Here is a 17,395-nt window from a genome sequence, read left to right on the forward strand (position 1 = left end):
TCGGTGCTCATCCTGTAAGGACATGGAGCTGCCCAGCGTAAGGCAACTCTGCTTGTCCTGGAGGTGGGACGATCTGGAATCTGTTTCTGCTGCCTCCATGCAACCAGAGTTATTGTCAACAAGCTTCAAGGATTTCTTGACCTCTTTGAGTGATGGAAAACCATTTCAAAGGGGTTATATTGATTAATATGCTCACCCAGACCACACCACACACCACACACACACACACACATACACACACACACACATACACACACACACACACACACACACACACACACACACACACACACACACACACTCCTCTTCTTGATTTATTTAGCCAAGAATTCAGAACTTATCTCCAAGGGAAGTGACTCCACAAAGCCCAAGCGGATGCATCCCATTTTTACACAGCTTCCCCTGTCCCTCTCTCTCAAGGGAGTTGGCAGTGTGCAGCTGCTGGTGACACTTTCTGTGCAGACAGAATCCTGCCAAGGCTGAGGAAGACGCCAGCTTTTCTGGCAGCACAGCTTTTGCTTCCTCTTCAGGTTTACATCACGGCTCTAGAAGCAACAGGCTCTGCTCTTTTGGGCTCTTCCAGTTCTTGAGTGAACCTATCAGGCCTGTGTCTTCGTTGGGAGTGTGGATGATAGACAGGCTGTAGTCACGGAGATGGAGGCAGAGGCGATGTGGAGTCACGCCTAATACCCTCCCTTGCTCCACTCTTTGTCGCTCAAGCTTGTCTCAGTCCCCAAAGGCACTGTGGTAGGCTCTCTCTGAGACCACAGGGCACACTCAGGGTTCTAACCCTGTTTTTTGAGGCAACCTATATATCCTCTACCCAAAGATGGCTGACCTACCCCCTTAGAAAAATAGCAAAGTCCTTGATGCTGGCCCTGTCAGAGTAGTTGGAACCAGATTTGTCCTCTTGCTGTGATGAAATTGGACAAAATGAATGAAAAAGTATGTTAAGTAGTTGGGCTATGGCCACTTGGGGGACTGTGAGCCATGGAGTTCTTTGCATTTCCAGCCTGGATTCTATCCCAAGCAGGGTGCAGATACCCTGACCAGTGGAGGAGACATGAGGCATAGGCTGGAGAGGCTGAAGAGGTCAGAGCATCTCAGGGTAGACTATTAAGGATGAGTGGGCTCTGCAGGATAATTGTTCCAGAAATTTCTTTGGTTTCCTTGGGTTGTTCTGTTGGCCTGTGTTCACATAGGTGAAACTCTACAGACTGGACAAAGAGGCTATAGATGCTAGAGGGTGAAAAATCTACAGGGCTCAAGTAGAAATGGAAGTATCTATGGTTATGTGTGTGTATGTATGTGTGTGCATGTATGTGTGTACACATGTGTACACACATGTGTGTATGTGTGTGCATGTGTGTTCGTGTGTGTGTGTGTGTGTGTGTGTGTGTGTAGGCCAAAGGAGAACCTTGGGTATTGATATTTTTTTCTTTGTGAGACCGGGTTCACTGGCTTGGAACTCATTAAGCAGGCTGGGCTGCTGGCCAGAAAGTTCCAGAGTCCCCTCTGTTTCCACCCTCCCAGCAGCTCCCCATCAGTAGCGGTTCACCATCTCTGGGCTTTTTTTTTTTAATGTGAGTTCTAGGGATTGAATTAGGGTCTTAGTACTTGAAAGACAAGACCTTTATCAAATGAACCCTCTCCTTATCCCTGAGGGGTTCAGTTTTGACTACCAGATTCATAAGTTCTCTTAGAATACCTGGGGCTTTCAGTAATGTCCAACCATGGCAGCGATCAGGCTAAAGCATTTCTAGGTCTGTAGAACCTTCCTTTACCTTATATAAAAGGTTAATGATAAGCTCTGAGTGGGTCCACAGGAATCTTAAATCTGCCACAGTGAGGCCTCCTGGTACTCCTAATTTAAGACACAGAGACAGCCGGGTAGCTCAGTGGTAGAGAACCAGGGCAGCGTGTGCTCAGGACCTGGATTCTAAACCCAACATTGAACAGAATCAGGTCATGGCTCGTGATTTCCAAATCCGAGTAAGGCAGTAAGCTCCCTGACTCAAGAGGTTCAGCAAACAAAACAGATATGAAGAAAACTACAGAATGGTATCCTGTCAGCGGTGGAGGGAGATGCTTAGACAGAAGCGGTAAAAGACAGATGACAGAGGCCAAAGATAGACACCTCCTGCAGACTTCCCATTAACTACTGTGCAAGCCAGCCAGTGATGGAGTGTGTGTGTGTGTGTGTGTGTGTGTGTGTGTGTATGACAGAGAGAGAGAGAGAGAGAGAGAGAGACGGTAGGTGTATATGCATGCCTAAGATTCTATAAGTCAATGAAATCCTCCTTGCATGGTGCTGTAAGGTTTTATATTTTGAATGGGATGGCAGAGATGAATGCTCACATGTATTTATGTTATGTATTTGCTCATATTCACTGACTGTACATTGAAAAGCAGGATGCATCTTACTCTATGCAAATTATATCTCTATGAAACTGATGAAGTACAGTTAAGTCTTGGGGCTAGAGAGATGGCTCAGTAGATAAGACATCTACTGGGCAGACATAAGAACTTGAGTGCAAATCCACAATACCCATGCCAGAAGCATACATGGCTGTACATGTCTGTGTAGGGTGAGGGAGGCAGGCAGATCTCAGGACATTGCTGGCTGGCTGGGCTGCCCAATGCAGTGAGTTTCTGGTTTGGTGAGAGACCTAGTCTTAAAGGAATATGGTAGAGAACAATGGAGAAAGGCAATGTAGTCCTCTGACTATGTGAACACACACCGACTTGTGTGGCTATACACGCCCCAAAAGACAAGATATATTAAACCATATATATATATATATATTACATACATATATCTCTTTGTCCACACACATAGGTGGACTGAGAACTAACTAAGCCTAGAGTCGGACACTTGGCCCTTCAGGGGCCACATCTGGTGGACATTTAGTGAGATTGCTGTGGAGTGTTCCCTGGGATATATCGAGTATTTCCCCAAAGACATGTCACCCCCACATTCTTATCTCCAACTGTGCGCTTTAGCCTCTCTTTCAGCTTCTGGCTCACTAGAGGCCTTGTCTTAAGATAATAGAGGGGGGTGATAGAGGCCACTGGTGGAACGGCTGGCTCTGAATGGTTCTCACACTGGCCAGCACCCACTTAGGGCACACTTTTATTATTTAGCAGGGATATGGAGAATTGCTACTCAGGGCTGGAGAGATGCCCCAGTGGCTAAGAGTGCATTCTGCTGTTGTAGTAGAGTCTCTTGTTTGTTCCCGGCTGCTCAGCCCTGAAATAATCACACAGAAACTATATTATTTAAAACACTGCTTAGCCCAGTAGCTCTAGCTTCTTACTGGCTAACTCTTACATATTAATTTAACCCATCTCCATTAATATGTGCATCATGTGGCCTACCAGCAAAGTTTCAGTGCATCTGTCTCCGGTGGTGCTCCATGGCTTCTCCGTGAGTCAGCCTCCTTTCTCCCAGCATTTAGTTTAGTTTTCCCCACCTAGTTTTGTTTTACCCTATCAGGCCAAGCTAATTTTCTTTATTCATTAATGGTAATCACAGCATACAGAGGGGAATCCCACATCATTCTGCTTTTGCAGAGACCTGAGTTTAGTTGCCAGCATCCATGTTGGAAGGCTTACAACCATACATAACTCCAGTTACAGGGGATCCAACATCCTCTTCTGACTTCCACAGGCACCTAAATGTGCTTGTACACACACACACACACAAACACACACACACACACACGAAAATAAATAGATAAATATATAAAATGGATCTCCCCAGTAGAAGATGACAGACTTCTTATAGGGATAAAGATGGTCCTAGGAGTCCTGACAGTTTCAGGGCAAGAGAGCAGGTATGACCTCTAGGCTGCGGATGGAGAGTCAATGGATAGTCGAAAAGATTCTTTCTGCAACCCACTGGCTGGAGTCCGGACCTTTAAAAAAAATGGAGTGCATGACCTCCAAATGAACATGCGGTTGCCAAGGGATGAGCCTAGGTTTGTAGGAGTGGCCACTGCTTCTTGAGGACACCAAGAGACAAAGAGCTGGTGGAAGCAGCTAGTGGTGGATGGATTAGGTCCTCTGGGTATAGCTGTGCCACTTGCATGCTCCTGGGTTCCATCTCCAGGTAACGGTGCTGAAAGTAGCAGCATCACCTTAGACTTACAGAAACTGGAGGGCTATGCATTTCCCCTGTATCATTGTACAAGGCCACTGTTTTATGTGCTTGCATGTGTATGCATGAACATGGACACCAGGGGACAACCTTGGGCATTATTCCTCAGGTACTGTCCACATTTTTTTTGAGGCAGGGTCTCTCATTGGCTTGGGAGTCACCAAGGAGGCTAAATTGGCTGGCCCATGAGCCCAGGGATCTGCCCGTCTCTACCTCTCCAGCACAGAGATTTCAAGTGTGCAGAACCATGACCAACTTTTTAATTTTTCTTTTAAAAGTGGGTTCTGGTCCAAACTCAGGCCCTCATGCTTATGTGGCAAATATTTCACTGATTGAATGATCTTCCTGGCTTCTGTGGCTCCCTAATTATAAATCTTAACATTCTCCTAAGCTGGCAGAGGGGAACTGTTCCCAGGGCCCAGCTTTAGCATCCGTGAGCAGGACAAAGAAGGAGAAAATTAGAGTTTAGAGAGAAGAGTAATAATGAGGTAATTGGTATCGCATTAAGATAGAGACTGGGGTGGTATTAATGTTCTTATCACTTCAGACCAGCACAGATTACTGACTTAAGGAATGGCAAGTGTTCAGGTATGTTCTAGCCTCTTTAAAATTTGTGTTCTCAGCTGTATTTTTGGAGAAACCATGGTCTTCCAATTCACTCCATTTCCAATGTCCTAACTGTCACACTAGGAGGCTTAAGGTCAAATGCATGGGTGTAGTTAGTGAAGGATGCGAGCAGGGTGGAGACACAGTGGCCACAGAGCTCAGGCCCAGCCAGCCTGACTCTGTGGGTCCAGCCCCAAGGCTGCCAGTCCTTGGCTTCAAACCTGTCCCTCTGCCTCATGTCACTTGCCGGTCGACTGGGTCCCGCATCTCACGGGCTGCTCTTTCACAGACATTTGCTCTGTGCTGTGTTCTCTCCTCTGCCTGCCAGGTTTCACGAGCTCCTGTCCCTTGCCTGGACTATTGTCACAGTCTCCCAGCAGGTGCCTCTGCTGTACCGCCATCAAAGCGACATTTCTGAAGTACGTCTCCTTCCAGGTCTCGCCTCCACTTAAAAAGCCTTCTGGGCCCTGGTTCTCCTGGTTGAGACTCCACTTGCCTGGCGTTGTAATTGCTCCCCAGTCTGGGGCCTGTGCACCCCCTGCTAGGTACTGCTCATCTTCCTCAGACCTTGTCAACTCCAGCCATTTCATTTGCTGGTGCTTCCCCAAACACATTGACTCCTCCCATTTCCCCCGTCTTTGCACATGCTGTTCCCTGCCCCAATGTCTCTGCCGCTAGCCTGCCTGGCAGGCCCCTGCTCTCTCTGGAGCTGTCCAAGTGCTAGCTCTTTGGCACAACCTTCCCTTCCTCTCTCCTCAGCGTGAGCTCATTGTTCACACTGCTAGGGAAATATCCTCCCAGGCCTTGCTGTAGACAAGGGAGCCCTGGATCCCACAGCCCTGTCTGTCTTCCCAGCTGCTCTCCCAAGGACCACCACTCAGTTTTCTTTGTTCTGTTAGGACACGGTGTCCGGTCTGCTATAAGACCTCAGCAATTCACGGGATAATTGCAGGGACGAGTGGATACATATCTGTGATGTTGTGAGTTGCTCCAACTCTGAGAGTCTTTGCTGGATCATTGCTTCTTCACTGATTGGCCCTGGGGAAGCCACAGCATGTTCCCCCACCCCCCATGACAGACAGACAGCTGCACCAGGCTTTGTTGTTGCAGAAGTCTAGGCTGCTGGACACGGATTCTGAGCTCCACACCACCCTGGAAATCATTCAGATGGCGTCCCCCAGGTGTCACATGGTGTGTCTGAGTGGAGGGATGGCACACCCCATGGAGAAACAAAAAGAGAAAGCCCACAAGTCCATATGCTCATGGATTCTAACACGGTTGCTCACCATTTTGAGTCGGGGTGTTGGTCTAACTTGTGGGTGGGGAACCAGGGTATCCCATGAAGGTAAGATGTTGACAAGAGGCTGTTGGCAAGAGGACAGGTCCAGAGAGTTTAGACGGGACTCTGTACACTGGACCCAGGCAGAATCCTTGTCACAGAAGTGGACCGACCAGCTTTATTCAGGGAGAATTGCCACTGGGAAGGGGTATAGAATGGTTATTTATTTAAATTAGGGCCAATTATTTTTAGTGAAGTGCAGTGAGTGGCAGATTCTGGGAAAATTTTCTTGCACTGTAAACATGTTGGTTAGAAGTCATTAATATGACATTCACATATCCCTAATAAAGCACATAGCACGGAGAGCTGGCACCACCGAAATGCCCAGAGGACGCTCAGTATGAGCCTTAAAACCAAGAGTATTGGAAACAAGATATTTTTACTTCACGTTTGGGAGTAATATAATTGCATTTTGTGGCTCCAGCAGATGCCGGGGCCAGCTGCTAGCAGAGCTCTGCCTATTCCCCTCAGCGTCCGTCCTCGCAGATAAAACCCTTGTGCAGAACTCTCATAAAAACCAAACTTTCAAAATTACCCCTTGCTTCAAAACCCATTCTTTTAAATGCAAAAGGTAGCTGAAACTGTATACACCACAGAGATGTTTTTATTACTGGGGCTCAGGAGACTACAGAATAAACATACACCAACACATATGCATACACGTGTGTATATATACATAGCCCAAACATATACGATAAAATATATGTACACACACATAAGCATACACACAGCCAAAACACACATATGCAAATATACATACCCAAACACACATATGAACATATATGATACTACCCAGAATAAATGCCCAAATACACAGAAGAACACATATACATATACACACCCATTCATATACACATGCATACCTAAGCATATACCTATACACACAAACACAAATATACATACGCATACTCTCCCTATATACACATACACATTATACACACTCAAACATAATACCTACTCGAACATATACACACATGCATACTCAAACATGCACATGTATGTATATAACAAGTACACATGTTTACAGACATGTACCTGTTATCAGTGTTATTTGTTTAATTCATTAGAGAGAGTACTAAGGGCTTCCCCACAGACCTTTTCTTGCCAGACATTGAACATGTGTCTTAAAGATGGAGTAAGGGGGATGGTCAGGAGGTCTGGGCAGGGCTCATCCTTTTCCTGAGCACTGCTTTCAGTGTGAGTGCTGGAAGCAAGCTGCCGCCTCTGTGCTGGACTGCTGTGTGTCGCTGGAAACAGATGGTGTGTGTGCGCCTCCTGGGGAAGACCCACAGACTGATGAAGCCCCTTCCCAGACTCCTGTGTTCTACCCCAGACAGGCAGGGGGCTCTCACACCCCAGAGGAGGACACAGCTTCCTCCCTGGGAGAGAAACTGAGGTGACAGTGAGCCCTGTCTGTTAATGGTGGCCCCCTCCTTCCCTCCCGGATTCCACCTGACTGCCAGAAGGTTCGGTCTGTCACAGGCACCCACAGTGTCTATTTAGGGCCACCATCCCACACACCAGCCTTGTTTGGCCCCCGAGCCTGGCTGAGGTGGGCCGGGAGTGGAAATACAGCCAGGTTTAGAAAACAGTATGCAGAATCGGAGGCAGCGCGACTGCTTTCTAAAATTAGGCAAGTTCTATTTTGAATACATTTGGGTTAAAATATAAAACCTATTATTAAAGTTCTCAATTTTTTTAACCTTAAAAAAATGCAGCTCCTTGAAATTTGAGGACAACACATGGTGGCGTATGGCCCTGCTACTCACTGTGGGAGAGTGGGTCCCAGTGCTGAGGTGGGCCCTGAGCTGTTTGGGGGCCTCCCTGGGTGGGTGTTTCTGTAGAGCATCTGCATGGGCATGGTGTTCCCCAGAAACTGCCCACCTGTGCCCCTTCCCCCTGCACTAAGGGAGGCTCTGGTGTGGCTCTGTCTTCATCGTGCATAGAGGAGCTTTGCACACTCCCAGGCAGCCATCCACCGAGTCAACGGCCACCTTTGCATCCAAGAGCTCTGGGCTCTATGGCTGTGTAGGGACCCAGGTTCAGACTCTCCACATGAAACTGTACGAGAGAAAGAGAGAGAGAGAGAGAGAGAGAGAGAGAGAGAGAGAGAGAGAGAGAGAGAGAGAGAGAGAGAGAGACAGAGAGAGAGAGAGACAGAGAGAGAGAGAGAGAGAGAGAGAGGACGACAGAGACGAGAGAGAGAAAACAGAGACAGAGAGAGAGACAGAGAAGAGCAGAGAGAGAGACAGAGAGAGAGAGAAGAGAAGACGAGAGAGAGAAGAGAGAAGCAGGACGAGAGAGAGAGAGACAGGAGGAGAGAGAGATAGAGAGGAGAATGAGTGGGAGAGAGAGAGAGAGAGAGCTCTATATGCTGGGGTCCTAGAGTACCACAGTCATGACAGGGCAGGTTCCTGCAGCTAAAGTCCACTGTGTGGTGAAGGACAATTCCCTGACAATTCCCCAGGGAGACCAGCACCTGAGGGTGCTGTGGGCAGAGATGGTGAGTGGGTACAAGGAGGGACACAGTTGGAGGAGCCAGACCAGCACAGCAGTGCCCTCTGACCCACAGGCCTCTAGTCCCACCACTGGCTCATGGCTGCCATGGCTTCGAAGTCCTCTCAGAGCCTGGGGATCACTGACCCCTGGATGATGTGTTTGGGTAGTGGGGTGAAGAGCACTACTGCCCATCCTGTACCCTCATCCTTCACAACAGTACACCCGGGGAAACCCTCTGCCTTCCTGTTGGCAGGGACCATTGCTGATGCAAGGCAGAGTCCACGAAACTGTGGATTACATCTCCCACAGGTTGCCGTTCCTGCCCGGCCACACACTCTCTCTATTTTGGCAGCAGTTTTTCTATTGGAACATTCAGAGGACAAACTGAGCATTTAAAATCTGCAAGCTGGACAGTCTTTGCTTTGGAGCCTGCTGTGAGTTTCTTCATCTTGACAGTGGAGCCATTCTTTCCAGTGTCAGTGCAGGATCTGGGATGAGTGAAGGATGCTGGGATAGCAAGAGGCTGGAGGAGGCCGGCGGATGTGCCAAAACGGCCCTTTCAGTCCAGGTCTGTTGTGTAGGCAAGGAAGGCTAGGATCCCCATCACCTAACCATATTTAGCTGAATGCAGGAGCTCTATTCTTGCCCATAAAAAAATAATTACGATAAGATTTACTTATATAAACTCTAGAGCAGTGGTTCTCACCCTTCTTAATTCTGTGACCCTTTAATACAGTTCCTCACGCTGTAGTGTCCCCCAACCATAAAATTATTTTTGTTGTTACTTACTAACTGTAATTTTGCTCCTGTTGTGAGTCATGAGGTAAATATCTGTGTTTTCGATGTTCTTAAACGACCCCGTGAAAGGGCTGTTCGACCCCCAGAGGGGTCACGACCCACAGGTTGAGAACGGTGACTCTGTAGCATTAGTGGTGTGCAGCCAGCGCTCCTGCTAGTTCCTAATGTCTGTACGACCCCCAGAAGGAGACCCCAGGTTCTAAGATCACTCCCTCATCCCCAGCCCCCCAGAACCACACATTTGCATTCTCTGCCAATTGATTGGGATGCTCTATGTAATTCATTAATGGCCTTCTTAACACGTGGCCTGTTGTTGTGGCAAGCTTCTTTCATGAAGCATTGCGCCTTCATGACAGGATGTCTGTGTTATAGCCCTCTGGGACAGGACTTAGCGCTGGTTCACTTTTCTGGAGAGGCCACCCTCTGCGGACCCAGGCCTCCGCCTCTTTCTCAGCTCATGCAAGTAATGCTGACCTGAACATTTGTGTCTGTTCTTTTTAATTTAAAATGTTTTTTATAACGTCTGTGTGGTATATACATGAGTCAGGTGTCTTTGGAGGTCAGGAGAGGGTAACAGATTCCCTGCAGCCGGAGTGAGGGTTATGAGCTCCCTGATGTGGGTGCGGAAAACTGGACTCAGTTCCTCTGCAGGAGCAGTACAGCCTTAACCCCTGATCCATGTCTCCACGCCCAGTTACTCTGAATCTCCATGGCTCTTATGCTGTCTCATCTCATTAAACTTCTACTACCATGAGGGTACTTGGTTCCTTGGTGTCTCCATCTGCTCAGCCAGGTCCTAAACCTTGAGAGGGCAACATCCAGGCCCTGCCTGCTATCTGGAGAGGAAGGGATGAATTCTGGCAAGAGCAACGGGCTGGCAAGACTGGGTAGCGTGAAGCTGAGGTTAAATAGGTGACCCAGACGCTTCTGGAACACTAGGAGACCAGCAGTAGCATGCGGCAGTCCCTGGTGTCAGGTCCAGCCATCCTGACCATGCAGAGGCAGGATCTGGCTGTAAGTATTTAGTTCCCTTGCTCAGAAAAGCTGATATAGCTGGTATTAAGTGGGATGGGTGCTCTTCCAAGCTGTGTGGGAGGTGTCACAGATCAGAAGAAACACCACACACACAGACATACACACACAGACACACACACACACACATACAAACACACACACACACACACACACACACACACACACACACACACACACACACACACACCTCCTTTGGTGGAGGTTGAAGGAGTGGCCAGTGGTCAAAGGAAGCTCATTATCAAGTGTGGTTTCCTGGTCTCACGGTTTTCTATGTTCTGGCTAAGGTGGCCTGTGCTAACCCTTTGGCTATACAGCTGGATACACCATGGGCCTGCCGTAGCAAGGTGACCGCTCTGCTGTTGCCATGCCTCTCTCCCCCCATCAACTGTGAGTTCACGAGCTGTGTAGCCTCCACACTCCACAGTGCTCATCTCCTGGGCTGCCATGCAGTAGGTGTTTGGTGTCTTTAGCACAGATCCCCAGTGCAGCAAGGATCCGGAGAGATTTTCCCCTCCGGAGGACAGCAGCAGTGGGAAACCCTGCTAGGCTGTGGAGGATGTGGGCGGAAGCGGGTTTGCAAGGGTCTTCGGGTGTGTGGGTCTATGGAGTAAGGTGACAGATGTCAGGGTGTTGGGGTGCACTATGTCCTTATCTTCTGGGGCACAGGGGTGTTAGCCTTGGCTAAGCCAGAGATCTGGAGTGACTAAGGTTTCTATTGCTGTGTGAAAAACACCAAGGCCATTACAACCATGGGAAGGAGAGGGTTTAATCTCGCTTCCAGTCCATACCACAGTCTGTCATCCAGGGAAGTCGAGGCAGAAACCTGGAGGCAGGAACTGAAGCAGAGGCCATGGAGGAATTCTGTTTACTGCCTTGCTCCCCAAGGCTTATGCAGCTTGTTTTCTTGTATCACCAGGACCACCATCCCAGAGTGACACTGCACAGTGAGGCCCTCTCACCTCAATCATCAGTCAAAGAAATGTGCCACTCCATCTAGTGGGGGTATTTTCTCATTTGAGGTTCCTTCTTCTTCCCAAATGACTCCAGCTCGTGTCAAGTTGACATCAAACTAGCCAGCACACGGGGCATCTAGTCAGCAGGTTACTCTGGATACCAAGTCTGCTGAAACTATGACAGAGAGATGCTAACACACGCTGACTCTGTGTGGTAGCCATGGTCTGCTCTCAGCATTGTGTGAAAGCAAATGAGATGCAGTGAGGGTTGATTGACAGGCTTGAATCCAGCACTTCCATCCCCTGTGAGCGTGAGTGTGGGAGAGTTGGGTGTCAGGAGGCGGGGCTAGGGAGAGATATCCATAAGCCCAGCAGTGGCCTGGACCATCAAGGCACCTGCTACCTTCTGGGGGGGGGAGTGTCTCTAGACAGGTGGCTCACACCATGTTAACCTTGTAATGCTGATCATGGGAGCTTTGTCCACAGACATGCTCTGGTTGTCAGTGTGATAGAAGGGCTATCATTTGCTGTATCCTCCCTGGGAAGTGATATTTTCCTCTGCGCCGAGGCAGTTGAGGTCTAGGTTGGGTAAGCAAGGTGCTCGAGATGAGTCAGCTGATCTTCGCCAGACTCGGGACTCAAGGCCAGGTCTGTTTGCTCACAGCAGAGAGGCACTTTGCAGTGATGCTGAGCTGCCTTTCTGTGGTAACTCAGTTAATTAAATCACTGCAAGGCTTTATTCCAGAACTACCGTTGTGCAGCTTTTCAGCTTTCGCATCAACTGTTATCTCCAGTCATAAATATATATACATATATGTACACTGCCACACAATACACACTACACAGAGACACATATACGTTTCACTTATGAATGCATATTTATATCTACAGTAGCCGCTTTTCTTTACCCCATCCACCCACATCCCAGTCTACCAAGCCACATAACCATCCACCCATCCACCAGTTCATCCACCTACCTATCAATCCATCCATCTACCTGCTCACCCATCTACCCGTCCATCCACCTGTGCACCTGTCCATCCACCTGTACACCTGCCCATCCACCTATGTGCCTGTCCATCCACCCGTGCTCCTGTCCATCCACCTGTGCACCTGCCCATCCACCTATGTGCCTGTCCATCCACCTGTGAACCTGTCCACCCACCTGTGCACCTGTCCATCCACCTGTGCACCTGTCCATCCACCCACCTATTTAATCAACTTCCTTCCCATCTATCTACACCCCTCACCACTTTACCCACCCATCTACCAACTCATCCTCCTAACAGACATTTTTTTCCAGGTTTCCCCCTATGCCCCAGGACACCATTGAGTCATGTGACTGCATCAGCAATGACGTAGCCCTTATTCTGGCATGGTCTGATGGGGGATGCTACCCAAGTAAAAACACAATTAGGATACACAGTGACGAGGAAGGTGCTGCGGGAGGGCAGAAAATGGACGACTAGTCCTGAGCAGAGAAGCGGGGCTGGCCTGGGCATGGGATTAGTAACCTTTGGTGAGACCCCCCCGGGAAGGATTTTCTCAGAGACAGGAAACAAATTTCAAGAGGCTCAGGGATGACAGCTAAATAGGTTTGTTCTTTCTTTTGCTAAAAGTCAATGACAGGAACTCGGACAAAGAAGCAGTTGCCTTTGCCATTACTTGCTGTGTCCTGAGTTCTTGACATATGGTTCAGTCTTCCAGGCTGTGGTGGTTTGGATTCTTGGTTCCAATGGATGTGGTAATGGCCATTTACCATGACTCCAGAGGGTCTTGGTTTTCACTGGCCCTGGTGGTCTTTTATGGCACAGCAGGTCATATTTCTACTAATAACTGACCTGTATATCTGATGTGGAGAATGTCTCTTCCCTTTCCCAAGAGTCACGTGGGCCCTTGCTGACCACAGGATGAGCCCCACTTTGTCTGAGGCCAAGAGGCTGCTGGTCTCTGGCAGATGGTCTGCTCTTCTCCAAGGAGCTGGGAGCAGCTGTGGCTGTAGCAAGAGCTCAGGGAGCGCCTCAGGCCTGTGCTCTGCATTTCCCTCACAGTCCTGGTGGCATCTCCGTGTCACATTACCTCCAAGATCAGGGGAATGTGTACTAGCCCAACTTTAATTAACTTACGATCCCAGGCAATTTCATGTTAGCAGATCTGTTTGGATCTGGGTGTAATGGGCCGTGTCATGCCTTAGAGATGGGGCAATGACTTATGCTGTGTCACTCATTGGCTCCTTGTGGAAATTATTAATAAATCAGTAATACTGTCTGTGATGATGTTATTGTCTTTATAAATATTTAATTTACCTTCAGGTGCTCACATTTTTTTTTCCATCTTTGCCTGAAACTCAGCTGACTTGGCTCTATGAGTCTCGGCTCACTAGATCAAGTTAACAGTGGGAACAGCTCTCTCTCTCTCTCTCTCTCTCTCTCTCTCTCTCTCTCTCTCTCTCTCTCTCTCTCTCTCTCTCTCCTCTCTGTGATTTGGCTCCAGGGTGGGGGCTGGGAGTCAAGCTGAGAGAATGCAGTTCTTTGGTGAGGAAGCTGAAAGACATCCTGTTTCGGGAAGCGGCGTGCACACCGAGACCTGTTGCTGGCGTGTGTGTCCCCATCTCCTTCAGATGAATGACATTTGGGGTCTCAAAGGGTTTCTGATGTTTTCCTTCCACAGAGAAATATTTTTGTCCTTGTCACTGACTCCTCCTTTGAAACCCAGGCTTTGATGGTGGTTGTGTGGCTGGTTGAGTGAAAAGGACTCAGGGAATCAAAAGAGAGGCTGAGTCCTGGTCAACAGTTTTTCTAGAAGCGTCCGAGTTCCGGCCTGGCCACGAGGCACAGCAGCCGGGAAAAATAACGACTTTTCTTTTTTTTCTGCTTCTCAGGGTCCAACATGAACTAATTGTTATCATTATCTTCTTATTTTTCTGTTGCAGGAAATTGCGGCTTATTTAATAACATTTGAGAAGCACGAAGAATGGCTAACCACATCCCCTAAGACAAGGTAATACCCCAGCTCTCGCAGCTTTTCAGCTCTGTATGGTGAGACTCGATGATTGACTTTTTTTTGTGGATTACCAGATTCGGTCATTCAGTGCAGAGTAATGAATTGGCAGTGCCATGTGGTGCCCGATGGCCTGTGAAGGGGAGCGCTCATTAATTGGTCCAAGACAGTGGTGGTGAACTCAATGAGGAGGATTAGACACTGGGCAACAGCTGTTGGAACTTTTCACGGGGTGACTCTGGGCTCCATCCCTCAGCCAGGCACTCAGAGCTCATCGGACAGGTGCGGCGCAGGGGGCAGTCTATTTTGGGAAGGCACCCACCTGCCGTCCGTGGCGCATGCGCTTTGAAAGGGAAAATGAACTTAACTGCTGCTTGGATCTCAGTGTGCTTTATACATCAATAAAGTCGGGTTATTCTTGATTGCTGGGAGAGAGAGCTCCCAAATCAGAAGCAATGGCTAAATATTACACAGTAAATGTCCTTGAACCCACTAACTGCCACAAACACTTAACTTCTCTTGCCACCTGGGACTGGAGAAAATTGGTGAAAATATAGCCGGCGTGTGTCCTGCCCACGGAAGTGATGTTATTACCAGTGAAGGATGGCGGGCCTGGGACTTGGGGCTCATTTTGGAGACAGCTTCTTATTTCCTGCCCAACTCTTTAAGTTTTTATTTTTGATATGTCTCATGCTAAACCATCAGAGATCTGCAGGCATTCTCTTCCAATTGCTACGATGTTTCTATTAGCAGTGACAGGGCTAGGTGCTTATGTTAGCGGGAAGGTGGCTTGCAGGGCACTGACTGCAGGCTGGAGTCTAAAAGGTGGGGTTCTCAGTCTGTGACACGGACGAGCACAGAAGTCTGTGGAATTAGAATGAGGATTCTCCTCAGTCCTGAGTTTGGCCCATCTATCCCCTCTGAGCCATGTTGGAATGGGTTCTGGTGTATAATGTTTCTTCACGAGACTGAATGGCTTTTTCATTCAGTGTCTTGTTGCTGTGGCAAAAGGTTCAGGATGGCACGAAAGGCGTGGCGGCAGGAGGGTGAGCGGATGGGCCGCAGTGAGTCTCCAGGACACAGAGATGAATCCTGATGCTGAGCTCGCTTCTCCTTTATTTCACAGCCCAGGACTTCTGCCCTTGGGGTGGTACCACCCGCAGTTAAGGGGTGTCTTCCCTCTTCCATGCCGAGAGACAGACCCCGAGATTTTCTTCTTTGGTGATTCTAGATTCTGTTAGGTTAATAATATTAGCCACCACACTCATTGAATCCAAGCAGGAAGAGAGAGCTATGTATGGGATGGAGTGAAAATCTCCAGAATATGGTGGGTTTTGCACGCACGCACGCACGCACGCTGTGCCCACAGTGCTTTAGAATGTTGCAAGGCTGGGATTTTCCCTTACATTTCAGCCCAGCAATTTGCGGATCCCCACTGAGAAGAGAATATAATTTGTGGTCATACTGGACTCTGACTTTTTGGAGTATAATTGATCAAGAGACTTCTTGTCATGAGGTATAGGGACGTGCAAAACAAGAGAAAGAATTAAGGTCCCATGTTGATAGATTTGTATTTGAGGCTTGGTTCTGTCACTTGGTAGCACTGTGACAACTGTATGAAAATCTGTTAAGTTCTTTCAAAAGCACCCTCTCTCTCTCTCTCTCTCTCTCTCTCTCTCTCTCTCTCTCTCTCTCTCTCTCTCCTTCCCTTCCTCTTCCTTCCCTTTCTCGGTTCCCCAAGTGCCTCCTCCCTTTTTCTTCTTTATCAGAAAGCAGAGCTTCCATCCAGTCTGTCTTCCTGAGTCATCAAGAGCATCCCGGGGTGGGGAGATAACGTCTATGACCCTGCTTTGCAGGTGTGCGTGTCCATGTCTGTCTCAGGCTGTCACTGCCGATGTCTGTGAGTGGTGCCCCCAGCCTGCGGTGGCCTGGACAGCGGAGGCATCGTCAAGATTTCCTTCAGGCTCTGGAGTCTGAGCTTCTTTGCTGCAGGCAGAGTTAAAGCACGGACTCCTGGTCTGGCCTCATACACGCTCCGCGTTTACGCCTGAAAGCTCCTGGTCCCAGGAGGACACGTTGCCCTGGTTGTTCAAGGACCTTCCTAAATTAGTTGTTGGGTTGAGTTTGGATTCCCCTCCCCCACCATTTCCAGGATTGAAATTAATTGGTGCAGTTAACTGCTGAGTTCCTACAAGCCGGTCTCCTGATAGTAAGGAATTAATGGCACCAATACTCCGCTGAGTGGGAAGGCAATGCAAGTTTTGTTTGCAGCTACTGTTAATTTCATTTTAGAAAATTAATAAGAATGAATTGCACCGTTGACATTTATAGAGTTTGCTAATAAAATGATACATTGTTTGTGTGGAAGAATCCTTATTAAATTAATTGTTGTAATCAGTCCACATATAGATGTTGGTATAGGAACTGCAGAGGGACCCACTGCTGCCTCTGAGGCTTTCTGGGGTTCTAGGGATAAGCGTTGTCCTTGCTCACCCTAATTATAGAGAAGGTCCTGGAAGCCCCTTACACCTGTTCATAATGAGGTGTGCTTCAAAGATGGTCCCAGGTCGGGGACCTCGGGGTGGCAGTGCGGCCGCCACAGGACCAAATGAGGAGCGCTCAAATGGCCTATGTTGTGCTATAAGCAGGTGGGCTCTTAAGCCTGAAAACTCAACTCTGGGGACACCTTTGTTTGACACTTGCTGTGTGCACAGCAGGATCATACTATTATTTGGAGACTGCAGGGATTTCATTCCACCCTCCCCACCCTGCCGTGTGGATTTACAAACTTGGAATAGAGTCTTCTCTCTGTCTAGAATGTTATCCTAGCTCCTCCTTCAGGCCTTGGTTGGGCCTGCCTCCTTTCTCTCTGAGGTGTTTTATGAATACTGCCCACACCCATTCTGATAGACCCCATTACCTCTTCCTTGTGCTGGTTTTCAGAGTGCTTGGTGTCACTCAAGTTTGTCTATTTAGTGAGTTATCCCTCATCAACCTCCGTCCATG

At 48.4% G+C, this 17,395-nt stretch overlaps 1 protein-coding gene across 1 annotated transcript in view; it reads left to right on the forward strand.

The window, feature by feature from the left end:
- Positions 1–17,395, forward strand: part of Camta1 (calmodulin binding transcription activator 1) — an 811,989-nt gene that overhangs the window by 268,188 nt on the left and 526,406 nt on the right. Inside the window, exon 4 of the mRNA XM_038333569.1 lies at positions 14,322–14,389. Within this exon, the coding sequence (XP_038189497.1) occupies positions 14,322–14,389 (68 nt within the window). The remainder of the gene's footprint in view (positions 1–14,321; positions 14,390–17,395) is intronic.

The sequence above is a fragment of the Arvicola amphibius genome, chromosome 6 (genome assembly GCF_903992535.2).
Source record: "Arvicola amphibius chromosome 6, mArvAmp1.2, whole genome shotgun sequence".
Classification (NCBI taxonomy): Eukaryota; Metazoa; Chordata; class Mammalia; order Rodentia; family Cricetidae; genus Arvicola; species Arvicola amphibius.